Raw genomic sequence first — 24056 nt, forward strand, 5'->3', positions numbered from 1 at the left:
TTTCTATTGCCTGATAACATTTATAAGATTGTTTGGTTGCAGTACGTAAAATCAACACCGACTTCACTGGGCCTGGCAGAGTAACATACAAATCCTAGTGGCTGCCTTAAATGTTCAAAAAACGAGAATAAATGGAATTTTTTATATCAAAGGCAGCACGAAAGAAAGGAGGAAAAACATTTTAAAACCTCTGCATTGTTATATCGAGTGACCCCTCCCACCTTGAAGGAGGAATTCTCGTATTTAGACTGTGGGGAATCCACAACATAGATTCAACTTGGTGAGGTTCCCACTTAATTTAATTCCTTTGATGATGGGTTTTCTATTAAAGAGGTATTCAGTAAGCAACTGAACAGCGTGCCAATGAGACGCATTTCTGAGCAGTCTGATCCACATAATATTTTCCTGTGGTTTTTATAAAGAACAAAGTACAAGGTACATTCACCCTCTTCTGCGTCATTACAATAGTAAACAATGCCACCCAGACCTTTATTTCCTCAAAAAAACTCAGTGACCCATTTGTATGCTCTGCAATAGCTATATTCTTTTGGGCCGCTTGAAATGGAGGAGAGATTGCATAGATTGGGTACCTTGAGGTAAGTCAAGATGCAATTGTATTTATTTTTGTTGTCACTTAGCACTTTATAAAAATCCACTTTATTGTTGTTGTCCTTCTCAGATTTCTCGTGGGTAAATACTATAATAGTTATTCAGAATTGAAAAATAATTAAATCATTTTTAATGGAGCGATTTTTTATGTTAGTTACGGTTTTAAATGTTTTAAAAGTGATTGAAATAGGTCTTATTAATGAGATCAATGTTATTTTTGTTTTTACTGTTTTTTAATGCTGTGTACTTTATATGGTGTGGAAACACTGCACAATAAAGATATTTGATGAAAATGTGTCCTTGAATAAAGTAACTGGCGCTCATGTAAAGCGCTCCAATAATACCTTCGGCTGGTGTTTGCGCTATGGGGGTGAAAACAAAGCAATTGTATGAAGTGCTCAGTAATCGACTGGCATTAATTTTTTATGTTCCTTGTTAATGCTTCGTGTTCTTTTAACATACAATATGTATTCTGCCTGTGTCAACTATGCCAACTGTATTAGTACACACAGAGAACTCCACAACAACACTCTTGTGCATGACACACGGTACACCAAGGAGCATTTTTGTTTACATAAAAATATACAGTCACGGGACACAGAGCAACCACCAAAGACCATTATTTCACATTTAGCCTCAACCTACCACTCTGTTATCCCGGTTCCACGTATCAAACGAAACACAGCAATGTAATGTACAGCAAAATTAAAAAGTCAGTTGGGGGATAAAAAGTAAATAATATACACCACACAAACTCTAAAAATTGCACATGGCCTTATTGCAATTTACAATTGAATATTTGAGTATGCGTACTTTAAATCGCCTCTCCAATGTTCAGGTGGGCATGAAAAATCGAAAATACAGAAATGTTTGCTTACAAAGGCTGGCTTCAATCTCAGTGCACACTAAGGGCCAGATGTAGGTAATTCCTATTTACCGACTCTTAAATACCGAATCATACCGATTCGGTATTTAAGAGTAGGTAAATAGGAAGGAGGCAATTCTTATTTTTCAATGACCGATTCGGTAAGATTCGGTATTTACAGATTCTGTAAATACCGAATCGGTATTTCCCATTGATTCCTATGGGCCTTGAACCCCATAGGAATCAATGAGAAATACCAATTCGGTAAATACCGAATCCTGGCAGGGGGAACGGGGTGTCACTTTGACACCCTGTAGCACCCCAATTGCAGGCTTGTGTGCCATGTGGCACACATACATGCCCTAAGGGTATGTCTGTGTGTCACATGGCATAGATGTACATGCACAGATGTGCATGTACACTGGAATTCGGTATTTTGGGTGGTAAAATAAGAATTCCTAAGGGCCTGTGGCACTGCAAACTGTGCCACCTACATATGGATTTACAGAATCGGTATATTTACCGATTCGGAAAAATACCGAAGTGGTAAATTTACCGAATCGGTAAGTATACCGATTCTGTAAATTCCGAGCCACCTACATGTCAAAAGCCAAATACCGGTCGGTAACGGCTGATTTCGGCCGTTACCGACCGGTATTTGGCTACCTACATCTGGCCCTAAATGCGTAAACCTCACTTGTAAATATAATTGGCTCGATCATGAGTCAATGCTTTATTTGTAAGTCTTCATTCTCAATGCATCAGATACACAAGCACGCCAATAGTTTAGGAGCACCTGTAACCTACGGACACTAACTTCAAGAGGGCAATCTATACATATCTAGAAATTATAGATTTATTATTATTTATTGTCCGAAAATGTACCACTCACTCGCTCCCGGAGCGTGGTGCTCGTAACAAGAAATTCACCATTTGCAACACATGGTGGCAGCAGCGAGCAAACATTGCCTAATAATAAATAAAGCCTTCACCGCAGTTGCAGCTGGCCAGATATTGCATTGCAATGGAAATTTAATTCGGTTTCCAGATAACAGAGAGCAATCACTGTCGATATTATCAGTGCTCGCATTACCTTGCAGTCACTATTTGCCTTAATGAACAGCAATAACTAAGAGCAGGGAATCAACTAGCAGCGGAAAGTGACACCCCACAGGATTTCATGGTAGTATAGCCATGCGGTGCGCAATGAAACAACAAACTTATGCCACCAGTACAAAGCTGTTGTAATTTAGTGACATTCCCACGGCGAAACCATGCCCCAAACGTGACCTATTGCCCCCGCACTTCCCTCGCCTAGCCGATAATGGACGCAGCGAATGAAAAGCAGGACGGAATAATTTAAAAAAAAAAAAAAAAAGGCGCTCAGAGCGAATAAAAAACACCAGCACTCCTGAGGAGGGTTGTAAACAAAGAAGAAATAAGTTCTTTTATTGGTAATAAAATGAAAGACAGTGAAGGGATTGTGTAATTGGGCTCTGCTCTCAGGGAGGAGTAAACAGAGGAAGAGGCATGACAAATGTACGCCATGGACAAATGGGGAGAAAGAATGGGAGAGCAACGATGGAGCCAGCAAATGGCAATTCGATGGGCAGGCTGAAGCTCCCAAAGTACATACAACAGGTCTCTTTTCGAGAGAGCACGAGCGCCGTCTAAAGCGGAGACCTAAAATATCACATAATGCGGGTTCTTTGGGAAAAAAATTCAACTCGATGCCAACTAACTCTCCACAATCATCTGATCAGTAGACATTTTCTTAAATTCAAACCCGACTCCTCAGCAGCTACTTGAATACAGAACATAACGAGATAAGTAAAGCATATCAATGTGAACATTAAGTGCCTCCATGCCAGAGTCTAATTTGGCCCATGCTAGATTTTTAGTCAACAGTACTTTGTTTCAAAGGGTACTAAGAAAAATTTACAGACTATCACGTTTCCATGATTTTTGGAACTTGAAGCTGCTTGTAAAAAGGGCAGACAGATCCTCTGTTCCAAATGGATGGAATTACTGTTTCAGGTGCTTTGAAAGACAAGAGAAAGATAGGTTAAAGAAGATACTCTTCAAAGAGAGAGATATCCTTCCCCTTCTGGTTTCTATGAGAAAGGAATTGTGTTGGTTTATTGTTGCTGCTCGTCAGATACTCCACAAAATACAATCCTCAAGGAGTGGTCAACAGTAGAGGATTATGATCTTCTCCCAGACCCAAACAAGAGGTATTTTATGAGGTCTGACCTTACAAGTCAGACCGATAAGGGAGGTTGATAATGAACAAAAGCATAGCCCAGCATCCAAGGAGCACAGCTGTGGTACACAAATATAGTAGAATATTCTGGATTGTTACAATGCTCTCTTTAGACTTTTGATTACCAGCTAAAGTACAACAATATCTCCCTGTCCACCACCATTTCCACCAACAGCAACTTTGCAGGAGAAACTGAATTTGTAACTATTCAGCTCTGTCATGTCTTTAGGATAGTCTCATCGACGTATACCCCATTTTTATATACATTGTCCCATCCACACGACAATAACGATTCTAAGCAGGTGACCTTTTACCTAGTAGCTTGCTTTTGTCTCCTCGATGCCAGGCTCTAAGTATTCCATCATAATCCCTGTACCTGACATACATAAACATGTCCCCAGGCACGGCAGAATTATTCTGTATAAGGGTCACCACTTTCTTTCATCCTTGGCTAACAGCCAGCTCTGCATGATCAAACTTATTAAGAAAAGCATTGGTGATTGTTTTCAAAACATCCATGGGTGTTTAAAAAAAATATGGATTATAGAAAAAACCCTAGAGTGACCACTTTAGTATAAAAGACCCTCACTCCCCCCACAAATTAGAGGAGAATTCTTTCCACGCTGAGACGGGAGTCCTGCATGCCGAATCTCTGAGGAGCAGCGGTCTGACATCCCTTGTGGGTCGTCATCCTCAACGCAGAGATGGGGTCCTTCGTTTCCAACCATCAGGTGAGGGTACTGTTTCTTTCCTAGGGGTTTCTTGGCTACAGATACACAGAGATACGCACATACACCTACCTGTTAGATTTGGGGGTCTCTAGTTGGCACAGGTAGGTACTGGTGACAAATAGGGACCCTTGCCTCTGGTCAGGTTAAGGAGGGAAACTCCTAAAATAACACCTGCTCACCCCCTTGGTAGCTTGGCAGGAGCAGACAGGCTTATCTCAGAGGCAGTGTGTAAAGCATTTGTGAACACATACAGTAATCCAGTAACAACACTACAGATGGACACCACACAGTTGTATATTAAAAATAGGTATTCTTTATATAGACTTAACACAAGACCACAAATGACAAAAATCCACAATACTGTACTTAAAACGGTAGGTTTAGCTTAGTTCTCTTTAGATCTTAAAACGCAACACTTTGAGTCAATGTACCTGAAGATGCGACACACAGGGCAACACAAAAGTGTTGCAATGATGGGGATGCGTTGAAATTTTGGTGCAGAGAAATAAAGATGTTGTCTTCTTGTTGCGGCACGCTTCTCCGATGATGCGAGAAGTCTCGACTCAATGAGTCTGCTGCAGCAGCGACACCCTTGTCCAGTGTTGCCAGGCTGGTACTGAACCTTCCTAGACATCACTCAGTTACAGCCTTGATTAAGCTATTGCACTGGCTGCCGATGGACCATAGGATTCTTTTCAAGATCCTATGCCTGACTCATGATGCCTATTATGGCTCTGGTTCAGAGGGCATCAAGTTGATGGTCCATCACTATGTTCCAAGCAGGCCTCTCTGGTCTTCGGACAAAAACTTACTGACAGTTCCTAGGTTTAAGAAGGTCAAATGGGGTGGCAGTCTTCTCTACGGCTGCGCCAAATTGTGGAATTCCCTCCCAGAAGCACTTTCTAGTCAGGTGTCCCTTCTGCTTTTTTGTAAGGCCTTAAAGACTCGGCTTTTCTTGGATATGTCAGTTTGAGCATGTTCCCCCTCTCACAGCATCTTGTTGCTCTGCAGTCAGCGCCTTGACGCCCTTGGGTTAAGTTCACGCTCTACAAAACAATATTCATTCATGGGATGACAACAGCTTTGCGGTGACACTATTCTCCGACGTCGCGAGACGCTTCCGCGCAATGCGACAACTGCAGCGGCGACACCCTTGTTCCGTGATGCGACGACAGCAGCTCCGACGGCGGCACGCTTCTCCATGGATGCAAGGCGCTTCTCTTGATTAGGTGCAATATGACAGCTACAGCGGCGACATCCACGATGCGATGGCAGCAGCAGCGACACACTTCTTTGTTGCGAGAAGCTTCTCTCGATGCAGTGCAATAAGATAGCTACAGCGGTGACATCCAAGATGCGTCGGCAGCAGCAGCGACGAAGACAAGCTTCTCCTTCGTTGCGAGACGCTTCTCTCGATGCGGTGCAATACGACAGCTACAGCAGCAACAACCAAGATGCGACGGCAGCAGCAGCAACACACCACTTCTTCGTTGCGAGACACTTCCAGCTCCTTGCGACACGCAGTCCCTCAACAGGCCCAAAACAGCAGCAGGCACTTCCAAAGAACTCTTGGGGAGCCCGGGGGTTGAAGTCTGTTCTCCCTGAGACTTCAGCAGGAGGCAAGCTCTTCTCTCAAGCCCTTGGAGATCCTTTAAGGGTTGAATAAAGTGCACACAAAGTCCTTTCTCCTTTCTTTGGCAGTCAGGCAACCACTGCAGGCCAATCCCCCCCAAGCAGCACTTCAGCTTAGGGATAGTCTCTCCTCAGTTTCTTCAGGTTCCGCTCCTCAGCAAAGGTTTCTTCTTGTTTGTCCAAAAGGGATCTAATTTTTTGGGATCAGGGTCCCAATACTTATACCCCAAAATCCTTTGTCCTCTGAGGGCAGAGGGGCCTTTGCCGAGTCCAAACCAGTTCTGGTCAGTCCTGGAGAACTCTGTTTACATGACTCCTTCTCTCCTTTCACAGTGCAGGGCAGAGACATCAGACGCACCACAGGGGGTGGAGCAAGCATTGTGGAGGGAAGACACAGCCCTATTCAGGTCCCAGGTGCAACTCCTCCCTCCCATCTGGATGCAGATCTCTCTACTCACCACTGGGCTGACTCACTTGGTCTCCTGCAATCCCCCAGCCCGGTCACTCAAACTCCAGAACAGGAATACACAACCTAGCAGAGGCAGGCTTGGATAGTTAGACAAGAAAATAACTACTTTCTAAAAGTGGTATTTTCAAACACAGAATGTTAAAATCAACTTCACTAAAAGATGCATTTTATCGAGTTCAGGCATACTAAACTCGAATTTCTACCATGTTTCCGGAGTCAGTTAGGATTATTAGATGTAATAATCTAACTGCCCATTCTGGCCTATGGAGAACGGGTAGCCTTGCAATAGGGAAAAACGAAAATGGCTGTAATTCACTATTAGGACATGCCACACACACCAGGGCATGTCCTACCTTATACTTGCAATGCACTCTGCCCTTGGACCTACCATAGGGGTGTCTGATATGAAGAAAAGGGAAGGTTTAGGGACTGGAAAGTGGGTGCACGTGCTCAGTCATCATTGCAGTACCAAACTGCACATAGGCTCTGCAATGGCAGACCTTAGACACACTTTTACAGGCCGCTTCTGTGGGTGGCACAAACAGTGCTGCAAGCCCACCAGCAGCATTTGGTTTACAAGCCCTGGGCACTCCTGGTGCACTGTACTAGGGTCTGACAGGTAAACCAAACCAGCCAATCATGGAATCACAAATTCATACATTAATTTACAATAGGGAGCACTAGCACTGTGGGACTGGACAGCAGTGGCACAGTGCCCAAAGCATCTAATACCAGCAAAAACACATGTGGCAACAGCAAAAATGGAAGGGAGCCCCACGCCAATGGTGCCAGGTCTAACACTACCTACCCATCCAGGTTAGGCACATTTTAGCAAAATTACTTAAGGCGCGCATTTTAGGAATATGCAAGTGCTACTATTTTTATCGGAACTGTTTCTGTTCATCTTACTAGCACTATTGTAGAAATGTATCTACTATTCACTATATTGGTACTAGCAATCTCTTTTGTATGCTTCTTTTTCCTGATTGTCGCAGCACATATGTTTTACACAAGGCCGTCGCTGGACTAATAAATTCTTATTGAAACGTCCTAATTGCCATCCTGTGTGTTTTCTGAGAGAAAGCAAGCACGAGTATATGAGCAAAACGTACTGTTACAGTATTTCCATGAACCCTGAGCAATCAGGATTGTCATATTCAGTGGTTGCCAGAAACTACCTACACCACCGTAAGATACAGGGAGGTGGTAGTGGCACTGTAGAGCTAGCTGGTCTAAACGCTGTGGGGGTGTCCGGAAGCAGTTGGGACACCAAGCCCTCAGTTTAGGCCATCCAAAACGTGCAGGTCCTGGGGGACTCCTAGGAACTACACAACAGCTCCTTAAGAGGTTAGGAATTTCAGTATCCTGAAAATTGTGTTAGTCTTTCTAATGTGCACTATTGCACTATGCCAGGAGAGAACATTCTGAAATAGATCACCTTTCTACACAACGAACTGGCAACTCCCTTCAGGTCAAACAAAGAAATAAGATCCCAATCGATTTTGCAAAATTCAGTGAATTTCAAAAGAGGAGGCAAAGTAACAAAGGAATTTAAAAGAAACAAACTTTCTCCAGTGACGCATCATAAAGTATTTGAAGAGTGGTTGTAGGGAGAAGAGAAATAGGAAAATGGTTTTGAAGTCAGAAAGACTGCAAATAAAAGGGGCCACAGCAATCAAAGGTGAAGAGGCAAAAGTTTTCTTAGAAAAGGAGAAACGGCGATGTACAATGAACTATGTCATCTAGACAGAAGTTCTAGGTTTTATGCTCATAAAGAAATGTCACACCTAACGAACTGTCACATCTGACGAAATGTCACATCTGTAAAACATTAATTATGGAGTTAACATAACGCTACTTTATCAAGAATGATCAGAAAAATATCAACATATGTTAACTGTAAACTTTGCGCATTACTCCGTTTGGGACGATCTAAAATGAAAATTAAATAGTGAGTTTGAAAGTGACATTTTACAAGAGGGAAACGTCCAATGATCGAGGTTCCTTATTACACCGGTGATGCAGAGCGGGGTTCATTGCAAAACAAACTTAGCATTGCACAACTGCTTTTCTATTCTATTTGTCAATAGAAATCACAGTTTGCATACAGAACAGAAAAATTGACCGTTCCATTAAATATTTTTACTGAACACCAGAAAACACAAAGTTACCAAACATTAACTTAGTTCACTTTGAGTATCCAAATAGGGTCAGCCTATGCTACAGCAGTAACGCATAAATCTAATATGTAATATATATATATAAACGTGTTACTAATAGACCTCAACCTGGGTAAAGAACTCAGGAAATTTAAATGATGCATCGAAAATGCAGTGCAATTTCAAAAATATTTAAAAAAATTTACTGTGTAGCTTTAACAATATCCCAGGTGCTGTAATCATCGACGTGGCTTTTGCGTCCAAGAGATTCACTGTAACCGTGGGTATAGTGGCTCTGCGACTTTATTTCCTGCGAAAGATAAAGAAGTCATTTTGAGAACTCTATTGAATAACAAAAGCATTTACATATTAAATTATCACCAAAGGCAGATCTCCAGACTGCGCTGTTGCAACAGCAGCTAAAGGCTCCCTAGTCAAACATTCTAGACACCAATTCACTTATCTCAGAACCAAAAATTGAAGAGGATTAGAAATGTAAAGATTGCACAAATCGTGTTATAAGTCTCAAAACAGAAATACGCCCACATGCACTTCACTCTTTTTATCCGCTGCCTGCTCCGCTGAGTCCTAAGCCTGCAACTCACTGACTTAACACCCCAGCTCTTCGCTATTCCATTTATCCTTTTCTTCCAGTCCCTGCCAATCAGATTAGGCCGCCTCCTATCGCGACTTTCAACTCTCTTGCTTCACCACCTGATACACAGATGCACACACTCTTGCCACATATAGCCTGACTCACTATCCATCCTCTCACCTAGTCCAATCTCACTCTGTCTACCTCATATGTATCTGTATCCACAATCATGCAACACCCACTCTCCCTTTTTCTTCACTCTTCCTCTTCATCTCCTTACTCACTATTTATATAGTAATAAGAACAACATGCATTAGCAAAGCCAACAAGTTTCACATTAATGCGTGAATGAATTAGCACATGGTTTGTGTCGGGTATTTTTGACGTCTTACTTTCGCTGTAAATATATGGAATAAATGAGGCCACAAATAAAACAGTGCAACAAGCATTGGCATAGCCAACAGGTCTCACCTTTTGGCTTTCCAATTGTTTAGCCATGCAGCACATTATCCTGGGTTTAAAGCCAATAGTTCTAAGCAACCTGAGACTTGTAGGTTCAGAAGGAAGACGAGTGAGAAACTGTAGAGGCGTCAGGGGAGGAGGTTTCTAAGTTAGGAGCAAGTTACTCAAAATTTGACGTGAGCAAGCGCCCAAATATGCAAATTCTAAAGCCACAGCCGCCAGTAGCCAGAATACTGCTTTCCGCTCTGTCCACCACAGGCCAAGCTCAGGGGGCATTCAGGCGCATGGAGTAGTCATCTTATTAACAGTGAACTAACTTTTCCCATTCCAGTGGGGCTTGTACAAGAGGGCGCTCATGCCGCAATGATCGATCATTTAGTAAAGTGCCAGTTTCCTCATTCCTAGTAGCCTCAGTAACGGCGGAGCTGCTCTTTATGTGGTTTATTTTGTTTAATGTACTGTGTAATCGGCTGCGGTGGTCAGACACGTTGTTTTGCGCCATATTAGATAAATAGGTTAGGCAACACGTCAGCAATACGCTGGCACATGAGACACAGAATGGCTCGGACACGCCCTGGAACTGCTTTAGATTCTTTGCTGTACGTTGAGCCACCTGGCCCGAAAGGTTACCCGCAAACATCACGGAAAGGGTGCATGGAGTTTGAGATGTACGCAAACAAAAACCCCTTAGGACGTCCCACAGGAACGCCATATTGTGTAGGCCCTTGTGTGGTGTGAGTCATGGGCAGGGAGGAGAGTGATAGGCATGGAGTGAGACTGAAGAAAATGTGTCCTATGAAGGGCTGCGATTTGGTGAAAAACAATCACTTCCTCAATGCCAAGAATGACAATGGCTATAAATAGCTAGATGCGCTGATATCTGCCTGTTAGCAGTAAAGTGCTGTGCTGCCAATATGAAGAACTTTAACTTCCTCTTACAAGTCAATAGTGTGTGAAATGTGTAGCCTATCCTTCTCTGTCCCTTCATCCGCTCCACTGCTTGCTTGCATATCAATGATCAGCTTTTCTCACCTCGCAAAACTTTGCATCCCTTCTATGTTTGAAATACGCCTAGAATTGAACCGGACTGTTCAAACCCACTGCCGAACAACTGTATAAAACAAGCAAAAACGAAAGCACGGCACGTTGCATCTAACCTGACCCACCAGGAATGCAGCTGCCACCCTGTGTGCCGCTGCTCGCTCCAGAGACCAAAACGCAGTGGGAGTGACACATTGGAAAGGAGGTGGGACATGCACCCGCCTTTGGCCATTTGCATGCTTTCATTATTGAAAGACACACGCAAAGGCCAATCCAATGTGTGGAAGGAGTCAAACCCACACAGAGAAGTTTGGAGTGCTTACAATAAGCCTCCGTTAGAGCAACGCATGCACACTGAGCTAGGCGCGACCTAAAAAGGATGAAAAGAGACGAGGCAAAAAGTGTGCATTAATAGTTGCCTGTTTAGATCTGGCTTGATAGTGCAGCTGTTGTCTAACCTTATGCAATCAAACTAGGAAAAGAGCATTCAGGAGTACCTCAGAGACCACACGTCAAAGACATGCCACTGAAAAGATACAGGCCTCCTACATAATAAATAATTATGGTGTTTATTCTTCTCAGGCAGCAGGGCAGACGGGTTAAGTTAGGGCAGTCACGAGAAATGTGTTATTACAGTACAAAACACCTCCACCTTCCCTTTCTATCAACTTTAGTGACGCCTTAACATTACACCATTGGAGAGAATGGTGTTTTTTTCTTCCAAATTCCTAGTTTTATGATATGAGCTGGGGAGATAATTTTTTAAGATTAGCTCCGAAAAGATTTAATTATTGATTTTAGTTTATTTCATTTTTAAAGATTAAAAAACTAATATAAAATAATTGAAGTAAATTAAATATATTTTAAGTTAATTTACTTAACATGCTGTAACTTTAAATTACCCTTCACTGAATCCTAAAACCCCATAATTCTCTCTAGCCCTACCATTACCTGAACTAGGCAAACTCCTTGCCAACTCAAACTCCAATACAAACACTATAAACGACATCCTTCAACCCAAGGAATCCTTACTAACCCTTACAGTTATACTTCCCTGAACTCTAGAAACCCCATACTGTATCTTAAAGCCAAGCCCTACGCAACCCTAAAATTGTTTACTACCCCTTAATCATACCCTTACCTGAACCGTTCAAACCCCTTAACACTACCCTTCCCTGCACTCTACAAACCCGTTAATGTTATCCACCCTTGAAACCTAAAAACATTTGTTACTCCTGGATATTATCTTTCCTTGACCCCTAAAAAAAAAACACTACCTGCTCATTAACACTACCCATCCCTGAACTTTACAACCTTTTGCTACCCTTCACGCTATTTTCACCTGAACTTTGAGAACCCTTTAGAGCACTACCATCACTAAACCTTGCAAACCCTAACTACCCCTTAATGCTACCCTTCTTTGAACCCTAAATACCCTTTACTAAACAAGTATCAGTATACATTCCTGAACCATAAAAACTCCTTACTACCTCTTATTGATCACTTAAGGACTGTGCCTGCCACAAGCACGGTGAGCCTAAAAGCAAAATATTGTGAAGAATTGGGACTCAAATTATGGATTCCTCCAGAAAATCCTCATTTCTAAGGCAACCCTCAGGGCCCCGCTTGTGATCCTTGTTGCTTTTAATCACTACCTTCCTCCCAGCAGCTATACTCCCTGTAACAGAAACACTGTGGAAGAGTTACCAGCTGATATCAGAGATGTCATTATAAGGCCATAAGTGGTGTCAAGCAACAAGGACAAGCTTAAATATTATTTAGGGCAGCATTGAAAGCAATTTCAGGACAACATTTTACCGTTCAAGTACAGTGGAGCCCTGCTGAATTGCCATTTGGGAGAAATAAAAAACGACCCTCTACTGAAGTCATTTACAGACTGTTGAATGCTTTGCTGTCACACCACAATTCAGAAATACCATTCACAACCAGTTGTCTTGACATTACCACAAGTTTAGAGATAAATGTTAAAGCATTGTTTTGGTCTTGTTTCACAATTATTGGTGTACAATTAGCACTAGCTTCTTGCTTGTGGTCTGGCCTTTAACTTAATGCAAAAGAGAGTTAGGTGCACATACAACCAATTTCACTAGATTTTGTTACAGCTTCCCACATATTCTCTGTAGAAAATATGTTCCGCCCAATTACTCCACCATTATTTTCCGCCCAACTACCCGGTTTTTGGACTTTTATTGTGAATCTCACTACCCGAGTCTTATTCATGGTAAATTCACAGTATTTAGACCGAGTGTGTTAACAACAGTGTTTACCTTTTAAGATAATGCCACTTCTTCACAGCTATTGTAAGGGGCAATGGTCAGATACTTGTGAGCAAATGTAAATGCGATTGCGCGTGTGAGGCTACCATTGTGCAGAGCTCAGTACCTGCGCATAGTAAGTTATTCATAGAAGGGACTCTGCAATGATTAGTGCTCACCTGGGTAGGCCTTATAACAGAAGTGGGCATTCCAATGTAGGTCTGTAGTGCGTACTGGAACATCTGTGGTGTTTTCACTGTCTTACACATTTCAGCGAAACCTTTCCTAAAGTACAGTTTCACTCTTCTTATGATTAGCAGGTCAAGCAACAAAATCGTTATCTGATAATTAGTATGTCACACGGCACCTGGTTTGGGACAGCTCGGGCCCACTGGAACAAAAAAGAGAGCCTAGACCAGGAGTCAGGCAGAGGGCAAGGTTGCAGCATGCAGCCAGAAAATGCATCTCCCCACAAAATATAACCCTTTAGAGCACAGGTGGGAGACCTGATGTAAATGCTCCTGGAAACTAGGCCCGGGCATCAGGAGCAACACAAGCCAAAGATGAAGAAAATCGCCTCAAAGGGGCCAGAAATATGCTGCTTTGAGATTTTGGCTTTTAAAATAAAACAAGAAAATGGGTGGATCGCACCTCACCTCCAGATACTAAAATTGCCCCGGTATTGTCCAGGGCCTGTGGGTTGGTGCAGCAATTGTGTTATATTAGGTTAATATTTCCCCTGGGAGGGGGTGTGTGTGCAGAAGAAAAACAAGGCTTTGTCGCAAGTGCCACCACAATCCAATGCTCCTGGGGTGGCCAGAGCTCTGGGAGCAATGAGATATGCCTCACCCACCCCACACCGTACCCGTGTCTGGAGGGAGGTGGTAGAAGGTGCACCACAACCTGCATCAGAAGTGTGGCTAGTTTCCGAACCTGCTGCTGCAGTTGAGCAAGGGTCTAGGGGCGCATGGAGTACCCCATAATGTCCTGCGTAAGCAAACGTGAATTTTCCTTTGCTTGTGGTGGACCCAGACTGAGTAGGGGCATCACCAAGTTGTTAAGTGTGTTTGGAGGTGGCAGGCAGCACAGCATAACCTGCTCACCCCCGGAATGTATTACAAAAACTGACCCAAGGTCTCCTGGGGCCTAGAAATTATGACGCTGGGAAAAGTTTCATTCTATTTTAAGCACTGCCAGAGATGGAGCCTTTGCTTTTGGCCTCTGGAGTGCCGGAACCCTACATGGTTGGAACTATGGCTGCATTATATGGCCTATAGATTGGGAAGAAAGACTCAAACGCACATTGCTTTCAATTAAAATTCTCATTGACAACATGGATATTAAACAATAAACATTTATCATTCTAAAGCATGCTTACAACTGGTAGTACTGTTTCTATTGATTTCATTGGTAATGCCATATTGCAACTTGGCATGTGACTAATTTGATCTATTATGTGGCAACACCCTGAAAAAGCCAGTAGGCCTGTTTCATTTAAAATAACACCCCCTTATATTGTGATGGTGTATCTGGTACTGATGGTGGGTATTGTGATTACAAGCTAGTGCTGTAATGTGGATGTATATATTTGATATTTAATGGATAGTATTGGGGGGTCAATCCATTACTGAATGATGTTGTGTTCCAGCGAATTTAGTTTGCTAGCCCACACCACCTCTGCTAAGTAGGCCACTAACTATTAGTGCGTGACTATTATGCTCAGACGTGAGTCCCATGCTCTCCACACCACTGGAGTCAAGCTATCCTGGCTGAAGACGGCTGGCAGGTCTCGGGCTCAAACAATTCCACGGACTCGACAATTCTCGCTCCGGTGCCTACTCGACTCACGGGGTCACACTCTGCGACTCTGGGCAATAGCTTGCTTTATCTCCACTACGGCCCCTCGCGGCGGGATGCCTGGCTTTCACCTTGTGGATACCCTGCCGGGGCATCTCACAGGGGAATACCAGGACGGGTTCCCTAAGCAAGCGCTTAGATACCGGGTCGGTGATTTGCGCTATATATATATAAATACATGTACATATATAAATACATGTACATGTACATGATAGCCAGAGACCGGTCCTAGGATGCTTGATTCCGGTCCAGGAAAGACATGGTTTGGCAGTTCGGGCTGGACTGTTCCCATGAGGCACAGGGTCAAGGATGATTTGCATATGACCATGTCTGAACTGGGGTGGTGTGGAGTGCAAAAAAACGATGGATTTAGGCCCAGATCTCTGTACTGGGGTGAATGTATGACATTGTTCTGCATTCTGTCCGTCAACTGTTGTTTTTGCACTTGTCACCCCGAGTTGGATGGGTATGCTCAGACGTGAGTCCCATGCTCTCCACACCACTGGAGTCAAGCTATCCTGGCTGAAGACGGCTGATAGCCAGAAACCGGCCCTAGGATGCTTGATTCCGGTCCAGGAAAGACATGGTTTGGCAGTTCGGGCTGGACTGTTCCCATGAGGCACAGGGTCAAGGCTGATTTGCATATGACCATGTCTGAACTGGGGTGGTGTGGAGTGCAAAAAAACGATGGATGTAGGCCCAGATCTCTGTACTGGGGTGAATGTATGACATTGTTCTGCATTCTGTCCATCAACTGTTGTTTAGGTTTCGACTGCAAAAAGCTGCGCAAGCAGCTTTTGCGCAGGAGAAATCTTATGAGAACTGTAGTGTGGCTTTGGGTCGGCCCTCGTCATTCATTGGCTGGCTCCATAAATGGAGCCTAGCCATTGGACGAGGGGCCTGTCCATCAATGCCGGACCAGACACGGGGGCGTTCCCGAGATTCTTTGCCTTTTGCCGACGTCACGCGACGCCGGGAACGCCCCCGAGTCTCCTCCGGCCGGGCCGTGCTTGCTGCTGTCCTGCCTTGTGTCCCTCCTCCCGCCGTCCCCACGTTTCCCGCCTCCCTCCCGACGTCCGTGTCCTTTCCCGCCCCCCTCGTCCTCTCCCGCCCACAAGAAGTATGGCGGCCAGGCTCAGCCATCGGGACTCCATGGGAGGGGGAGAAGCCGCGCCTCCTCCCGGGCTCCTCCAGCAGCATTGGCGGCGGCTCGGGGTGCGTGCTTGAGTTGCTGCCAGCCGAGAGCGGAGGAGGGAAGCCCGACTCGCCCAGCATGAGCCACGAGCCCTGTGGGAGGCACTAGGACCCAGGGCCGCATGAAGGACAACAGGTAACCATTATTTTTCAGGACATTCCCCCGAGCCGCAGCCGGTCCCGATGCCGTTGTTTTGTTGAAGCCGAAGTATAGAGCAGACATCCTCACATCTGACTGTGGATCGTAGAAAAAGTAACAGGGTAGCAACTAAACTGAAACCCCTTCCAAAAGCCAGCGTCTCGCCCCCAGAAACCATCCTCCACGCAAGCCGCACCCACCCTCGCCAATATTTACGTTGACATAACTTGTCTCCGGCGCCTCTTTGAATCTCGCACACCTACTTGCACATTTTCACAGCAGGACTTTGACAATAAATTGAAAACATTATAATATAATAAATAACTCGGACTACCAGCCGAGATTTGCAGCGCTCGTGCGTTTGAGTCAATCGATTCTGGAGCGGGACAAGGTGAAAAGAAACTTTATTTCGTGGGTTAAGCAAAACTGTGCGGAGAAAGATCCTCTAAAAATGGCAGGAAAGCTCATGTTGTGATGCTGGTCCCCCCTGGAAAGGGCATATGGAACCGATTTCAGACCTTGACACCTAGAGGCTAGTTCCTGCAAACCCTGAAAATGCCCCTAAACCATTTGCTACTCGTCTCTCGCAGTCGTGTCCATCAGTGCACGGTCCTGGGGGCTGGGGGTCTTGGAGGGAGGAGCATCCAGGAAGGTGCTCCGGGGGCGCTCTTTTCTGGGTTGGGCTCTTCTCACAAACTGGGGGTGGGGGTCGTAGTAGGCTTGTCTGGAACAGGTCGCGCTCCTAATTCCACTTCTGGGCTCTTCTCACAAACTGGGGGTGGGGGTCGTAGTAGGCTTGTCTGGAACAGGTCGCGCTCCTAATTCCACTTCTGAGTGTTGTTATTGTCTGCTCTCCAGAACAGGTACTCCCGGCAAAGGTGCCCCCCTGCTCAGGACGCACGCAGCACGCTCACAGGTAAGCATGCCACATGCTTCTTGGTTATGTGAAAGCTTTATGTCTTAAGGCTGAATAAATCAGCTTAAAGTTTTAAAGATGAACAGCTCCGATAGCAAAAATGCATTTGTGTGTAAGTGTGTATTATGTGCACACATTACACCCTCACTCAAAGTATTTATTATAAAGTGCCTGCATTACATATGTTACAGCTGAGCTGTATTGCTATTAATTGTTTATTTTTAATATGAGTTTGTGATATATACACACGCTGCATGCACTTGTGTCTTTGTGCGCGTTCGGGTGTTTTATGTCTTGGAGGAAATGTCTTTTTTTACATTTCATTTATCACCTCCACCCTCTTTCAGAAAGGCCCTGCAGTGGTGCTGTTCTGGCAGAGGGAGAGGGAGAGGGTGTTAAACATAACAATGTGATTTATGGCCTCACGAAGTTTTGTTTACATGAATTAACTCCTAATTACAAGTGCTCTTTTTACTTGGAAAACACGACAAAAAACAAAGCTCTTCCTGGGGCCCTGGTGTGTGTTTCTTTCTTTCGTTCAGTTCATCTGGCATGTGTTCTAGCCGATTATAGCTTTGCACTATGTACCCTTCTCCTTTGTCAGCCATGCTTTTTAGTTCAAAGAAAATGCTGAGATGCCGGTTTCCATTTTAAGGAAATGACCTGGTTTCTTTATAGATACTGACAACGCTATACAATTTCATCCTCAATGGAGGGGTGGGGTCAGAACCAAATGACGTATCTACACCCAAATGTTGGCTGCACACAGAAGGGAAAACGGTACCTTCACGGGGCCACACTAGAGACTGATGCTCGCACTTTCATGCCTCCTGATCTGGTTTCGATGAATTGCTTTTCGTTATTAGTGGCAAAGGAGAACATCCGACGCATTTTGTTTTTCGGGTCCTGGAACCCCGCTCCTATGTTTAACTGTCCTCATGAACTCTCCTATGGACTCCACTTGGAACATAAAAGGCCAGGGTTTTTAGCATGCAATAAAGTATTTAACCAAGAAAAAAAGGAGCTCATCATTTAACGGTCAAGAGTCAAGGGGCCTTATTTATGAAGGCCTTGCGCCGCTGGTGCGTCACTTTTAACATGGGAAAAAGTGACGCACCGGTGGCGCAAGGCCTTCATAAATATGGCCCCAAGGTTCTTTAGTAGGCGTGTATTTTTTTGCACTTTGACGTTTTGGGATTTCAGTGCTTCCTTCATTGGTAGTGGACTGGGTTTTCTCCTCCTTCCTGCTCTCTCTCTCCTGCCATCCCTCTCTTTTCTGCCTTCTTACTCCCTCCTGCCCTCCCTTTCCACCTCTCTCTTCTGCTCTCTTTCACCTTCTTGTCCTCCATCTCTCTCCTGTTCTCTCTTTCCTGTCCTCTCCTCCTCTAGCCCTCCTTCTCCTTCCCGCCCTCCCTCTCCTACCTGCCGCCCTCTCCTTTCTGCCCTCTCTCACACACTCCTACCTTCCCTCCTGTCCTCCCACTCCTTCTTGCCCTCCCTCTCCCTTCTGCCTATTTTCCTTCTTGCCTTCCCTCTCTCTCCTGCCCTCTCTTCCTTTTGACCTCTCTTCCTTCTTACTCCTGCCCTCCTACATGCCCTCCCTTTCCCTTCTGTCCTCTCTCTTGCTCTCCCACTATTTTCTGACCTCCCACTCCTTGCATTTTCGCCTTCCTACCCTACCTCTGTATCCTCCCCACTCTTCTTTGCATATGCCTTCTCAACATGCACTATCACTGCACACAGCCTCTCAACACACGGCCTCTATGCACATGCCTCTCTCCATATGATCTCTCTGCACAGGGCTGTGTGTAGAGAGGGCAAGTGAAGATAAGGCATGTGTAAAGAGGGCGTGTGCAGAGAGGGTGTTTTCCAGAGAGGCACTCCATATTTCTGTGTAAAGTAAAACACATCAACGTTTTACACATAATTCAAAGAAGTTAGAAAGGACCATTTGTCAAAAGCAATACAAAAAGCACACACTTTAACAAGGGCAAAACCATTGCATTGTAAATGCTTGTTTTGCATTTGTCACCCCGAGTGGGATGGGTATGCTCAGACGTGAGTCCCATGCTCTCCACACCACTGGAGCCAAGCTATCCTGGCTGAAGACGGCTGATAACCAGAAACCGGTCCTAGGATGCTTGATTCCGGTCCAGGAAAGACATGGTTTGGCAGTTCGGGCTGGACTGTTCCCATGAGGCACAGGGTCAAGGCTGATTTGCATATGACCATGTCTGAACTGGGGTGGTGTGGAGTGCAAAAAAACGATGGATTTAGGCCCAGATCTCTGTACTGGGGTGATTGTATGACATTGTTCTGCATTCTGTCCATCAACTGTTGTTTTTGCATTTTTTTCGTGATGAAAGCCTATTTATGGAAGGTAAGCTTCTTTTTCACACCTGGCTTAACAGCACAGCATGTCTCTAGGTGATATTTTTAGCAATTCTTTAAAATATGCATTGAGTGGGCTTTGGCTTGACTCCACCCAGAAGAGTATTAATGCCTTACTCTCTTGCTATCTGCTGGTTATTTATCATTATGCCCTCCAGGAAATACTTCCATTAGAATGTAGAAGGGATTATTTCACATCTGAAAAATAAACTCAACTAGGTTTGCCACATTCAGATCTTATTCACCTATTTGCATTCTACATAGAAAGCTATTTTTTGGCTACTTTTTCTCCAGCATTTGCAAAGCTGGTAGGACAGGTTTTAATGTGATAAACAACATTTGTGCTTACAATGCAAGCACAGAGCATTTGTGAATATACGTGTTTGGATTTGTTGGTACATTAAAGCAGACTTATTGGTTTTGCCAACGCTTGTTTTATCAGTTAGCAAACTATTGCCAATGCTCAAAGTCCTCTATTATTACCGCACAGACCAACCTTGTCCAGAAACAAGAACTTATTTTCCCACCAGTGCACACATGGATATAGACTGTGGTCGAATTAAATATCCGCAACAAATCTGCTCCATTACAGACAAGTCAACACCTCATTGGAAATATTTGTGTTTTTTGTTATTTGGACCAACACTTCACGAGCTAACTAAACACTTCAGATAGTGGAGGACCACAGCAGCATTCAGTTTCATTGTTGTGTGGAGGAAATAAGTTCAAAAATAAAAATTCGACTTGCAGACCATGTTAGAACTGCAATTTAGAAAGTGTTTAAAGTGCTGCAAAAATGTTATCATATATAAAATGACACGTAGACACAACGTGTCCATTTCATAACGTGAAAGAATCCTTCTAATGTATAATAAACACAAAATATTGCATTCATAATTAATATATAGGAAATAGAATATGTATAAAAAATGTTTTGTACTAAGCCATCATTCTTGAATGTGTACTTTTAGTTAGGCCTCAAAGCCTTTTTCTCTCGAATCTTAATCACAGCTTAATTGATGCTTATTTAGAAATTTTTGCTGAGCACCAGCAACTTGTTTATAATGCTAACTTCAAACTTGTGTTTCATTTAGTTTTCTCAACCCATTAAGGCATCTACCTGAATACAATAAGACTTGCTGTGACTGTTACGATAAATATTGATTTGGACATTTTATTTGTGTTCATCAGAAAATTATTGCTAGTACGCCTCCGCATCTCTGACAAGCCTTTGTCTTCACACTGAAACTTATAGCGCATCTTTTAGCTTAGGTAAGAAGGTTCTCATGAGAACTTTTCTACAGGTAACACATTTTTTCAGAACAACTATTTAGGGGAAGTTCTTATATTCTCACTCTTTTACGAAAAGCCTCTTTATGGGTTCTATTTAGAGTAGGTTAGGTCCCCTAGCTAGCTTTGTGACACTTTCCTTTTTGGTACACAGTGTATTGATTTATGCTGTCTCTGATCAATGTTTTATTGAAATTTGTGTAAACCAACTAATCCGATTGAAGATGACAAAACAATACTAATCCTTTAAGATAAATAAAGGTGTTGAAAACTTCACCAACCTCAAATCATTGACTGAACATTTCAAATTCTAACAGTCGATTATATATGCATAGCTTATGTTTTTGTTCTAGCTCCAATTCACAACCAGTGGTAAAGGTCCATTGACCTTTCAAGAGCCACCAGGATTTCCTTAGTACAACGTCTACAAGTTGGGTGTTTAATCTTAAAATCATACTTGGCTAATCCTTAGGCTCCCGCAGTTTCTGGTTCACACTCTGAATGGAGCTTTTAAAAAATGGTACCCAAGCTATTTTAAAATATTCTTTGATTCCAGTTATAATGTTCAGATCCAGACGGATTGGACAAGCGGTTGCGATTTGGCAGTTGACGGTCTTCGAAGCAGTTGTAAGTCTAGTGGTTGTCTCTTTTCCCTTTCAGGTGGTTTGAGTGATTAAAAAGAAATATTAAAGAGCTGTTGAAGAGGAGACGTTGATTTCAGGCTCATTGAAGTAGAAATATCCCAGGTTAATAACAAATGTTCAAACTCGTTTGCAGGAAAAGTTGATGTGGAATGTGAGGTACCAACACTTTCACGGGTAACAGTAGGGACAAGCTGTTGTGTTTGATTAAACTCGGTTAATAATAGTGGAACATAACTGCACAAATGGGTGAAGCTGCCTTCATTTGCGTGAGTTTTCGCTGGCCGAGAAGTCACTTGCATGTGCAGATTGTTCTTGAGTGATTGTGATGCTTAATATTCCTGAAGGAGAGCAAAAAATAAGTTATTTAAGAGGTTAATTGAACGAGTCTGTGGAAGCTTAGAAAACGGAGGAGGGTGAGCTGCTGCGGGGAGTGTATCAAACATCATAGGGGTACGTGCGGTTATTGACTATATGGGTTTTCTGTGCAGCGCTGTGACTGGACATTGTTGATTTGATTTGGGTCTTTGGATTTGGTAAAGAATTGCATAAAATTAAAGCGGTCATTTAATTGGTGAACGCAATATTTGACGTATATCAAACAGAATAAAAACATTTGCTTTTAAGGGACAATTTAGAAAATTCAACTGTCATTATAAAATGCTTAAAGAATTTTAAGGAATTTGTGAAGGAGATTTGTCTATTCCTGTCCGAAAAGGGAAGGCTGCACCTCCAGAGTGTACTCCGAGGATAGATTCAACTCATGTCTAAGGCTAAAACAATAAGAGAACTACAAAAAAATGAGAGTGCTTTACGTTTTCCAAGATATGGGACATTTAATACCAGAATCCTAGCTCATTTGAAGGGAAAATTGTACAAGATGAAGCCACCACATCGACCTATGCACCTTGAGGCATTTAAAGCTTAGGAAAAGGTTGTGAGGGGAAAAAGAGAAGGAAAAATATCACAGCAGGACAGGAAGATTAAATGTAAAAATTTGGAAGTGCTCTACTAGAATAAGAACAGCATGATCGAGAAAAGGTATTATTGAAGGAACCAGATTATATCAGGTTCTTACATCAGAAAATACGAAGAAGGATAAGGATAAGGTTAAGCGAGAAGGGGAGGAGTCCGATACTGATTCGGGAGATGAAATATTGGAACAGATGCTGTCTTCCTGACCACCACTGAAAAAACGTAGTGACCCAGGAGAGACAATATTAACAGCGCCAGTGGAATCAGATCCACTTCCAGTCGAACGACTAACAGATCTTACAAATTGCCCCACCAGTTGTGAGAAGACAAACAGCTGTGGTCCCCTTTGATACTGATCCAGTTGTATCACGAGTGGTTCCTACTGCACCACCCCAAAATGAGAAGATTTCAGGGGTCTTAACGACACAAGTTGTTGGAAATGTACCAACAACCCAAAATAGACAGCTAGTTCTTTGGAGACCCCACAAAATGTGCAGGCTCTAGTAGATGGAGGAAGAACCGTAGTCATTACAACTCTGTTGGCTCCAAATGATTTAATTGGCAATGAGGATGGAGGTTTACCAGCATTATTTGAAGAGATTACTATAGAAAAAGGCAGAAGTTACAGAGCCTCCAAAATATATAGATACAAGAAAGACCAAACATTGGATAACCCCAGACTAAAAATAGATCTGGAATAGCTGATCAAGGGTTGACTGAAGTTTCAGCATCTAGAACAGCACAAAAGGCATGAGTTAATCTACCTGTGTAGGGAGATCACTCTGAGAGCTGCTAGGATAGGTTGGTAGAAGTAGTAAAGAAATATGATATGGATCTCTCTAAAAATAGGAGCCTGCATCGTACCTATAGGCATGGTTGAGCTGGATGATCAGGCAATAGAAAACATGTGAATTACAGAAATGCATTTGTACATTACTGAACTAGTAAAATGCATACGCACATGGAAGGATGTGGAATAGTTGGAACACAGATGGGCAAAGAAGCACAAAAAGACACAGGATGGGTTGTATGAGACGGCTGCATAGCCACTGAAGGAAGTAGTTGGAGGTACCTATGTACATGTCCCCTTTAACAGAGGTGATTTGACAGCATTTATGAACAATTTTCTGAAATTGAGAGACAAGCGTATTCACAAGTGGAGAGGTTCAAAATGATTTCGAAGGTGTTGTGGAGAGATTTGGATGCGTTTCTGGACATTAGTTGATTTATGGGCAGAATGCAATGTAGCAGTGCAGTGGCCCAAAGCAGAAATCCAGAGGAAAGAGAGGAACTGGTGCACCATCGCACGTGGTGATGGAAAAATATGAAGCAGCAATTACCTTTTTGTAAGGAAAAAGTCCTCCCAGAGACACTGATTGGTTAAAGATTAAGAGAACCAAACAAGAGCTGAAGGAGACAGTTCATGTGTATTACTAAAGGTTGTTCCAGGTGTTTAAACAGCACAGTGGATATAAATATCCTAGAGACAAGGATATGGGAATTTTTGTGTCTCAGTTTGTCCGAGGATTAAAACCTGAAATTAGTGCTCAC

The 24056-nt window shown here is 43.4% G+C and overlaps 1 protein-coding gene across 2 annotated transcripts in view; it reads right to left on the reverse strand.

The window, feature by feature from the left end:
- The window catches only part of ZDHHC17 (zDHHC palmitoyltransferase 17), a 528357-nt gene that overhangs the window by 448861 nt on the left and 55440 nt on the right, over positions 1-24056 (reverse strand). For both annotated transcript variants that reach the window (XM_078674258.1, XM_078674257.1), the window contains exon 2: positions 8935-9038. In XM_078674258.1, coding sequence (XP_078530384.1) covers positions 8935-9038 — 104 coding nt within the window. The remainder of the gene's footprint in view (positions 1-8934; positions 9039-24056) is intronic.

This window comes from Lissotriton helveticus, chromosome 1_1 (genome assembly GCF_964261635.1).
Source record: "Lissotriton helveticus chromosome 1_1, aLisHel1.1, whole genome shotgun sequence".
Lineage (NCBI taxonomy): Eukaryota > Metazoa > Chordata > Amphibia > Caudata > Salamandridae > Lissotriton > Lissotriton helveticus.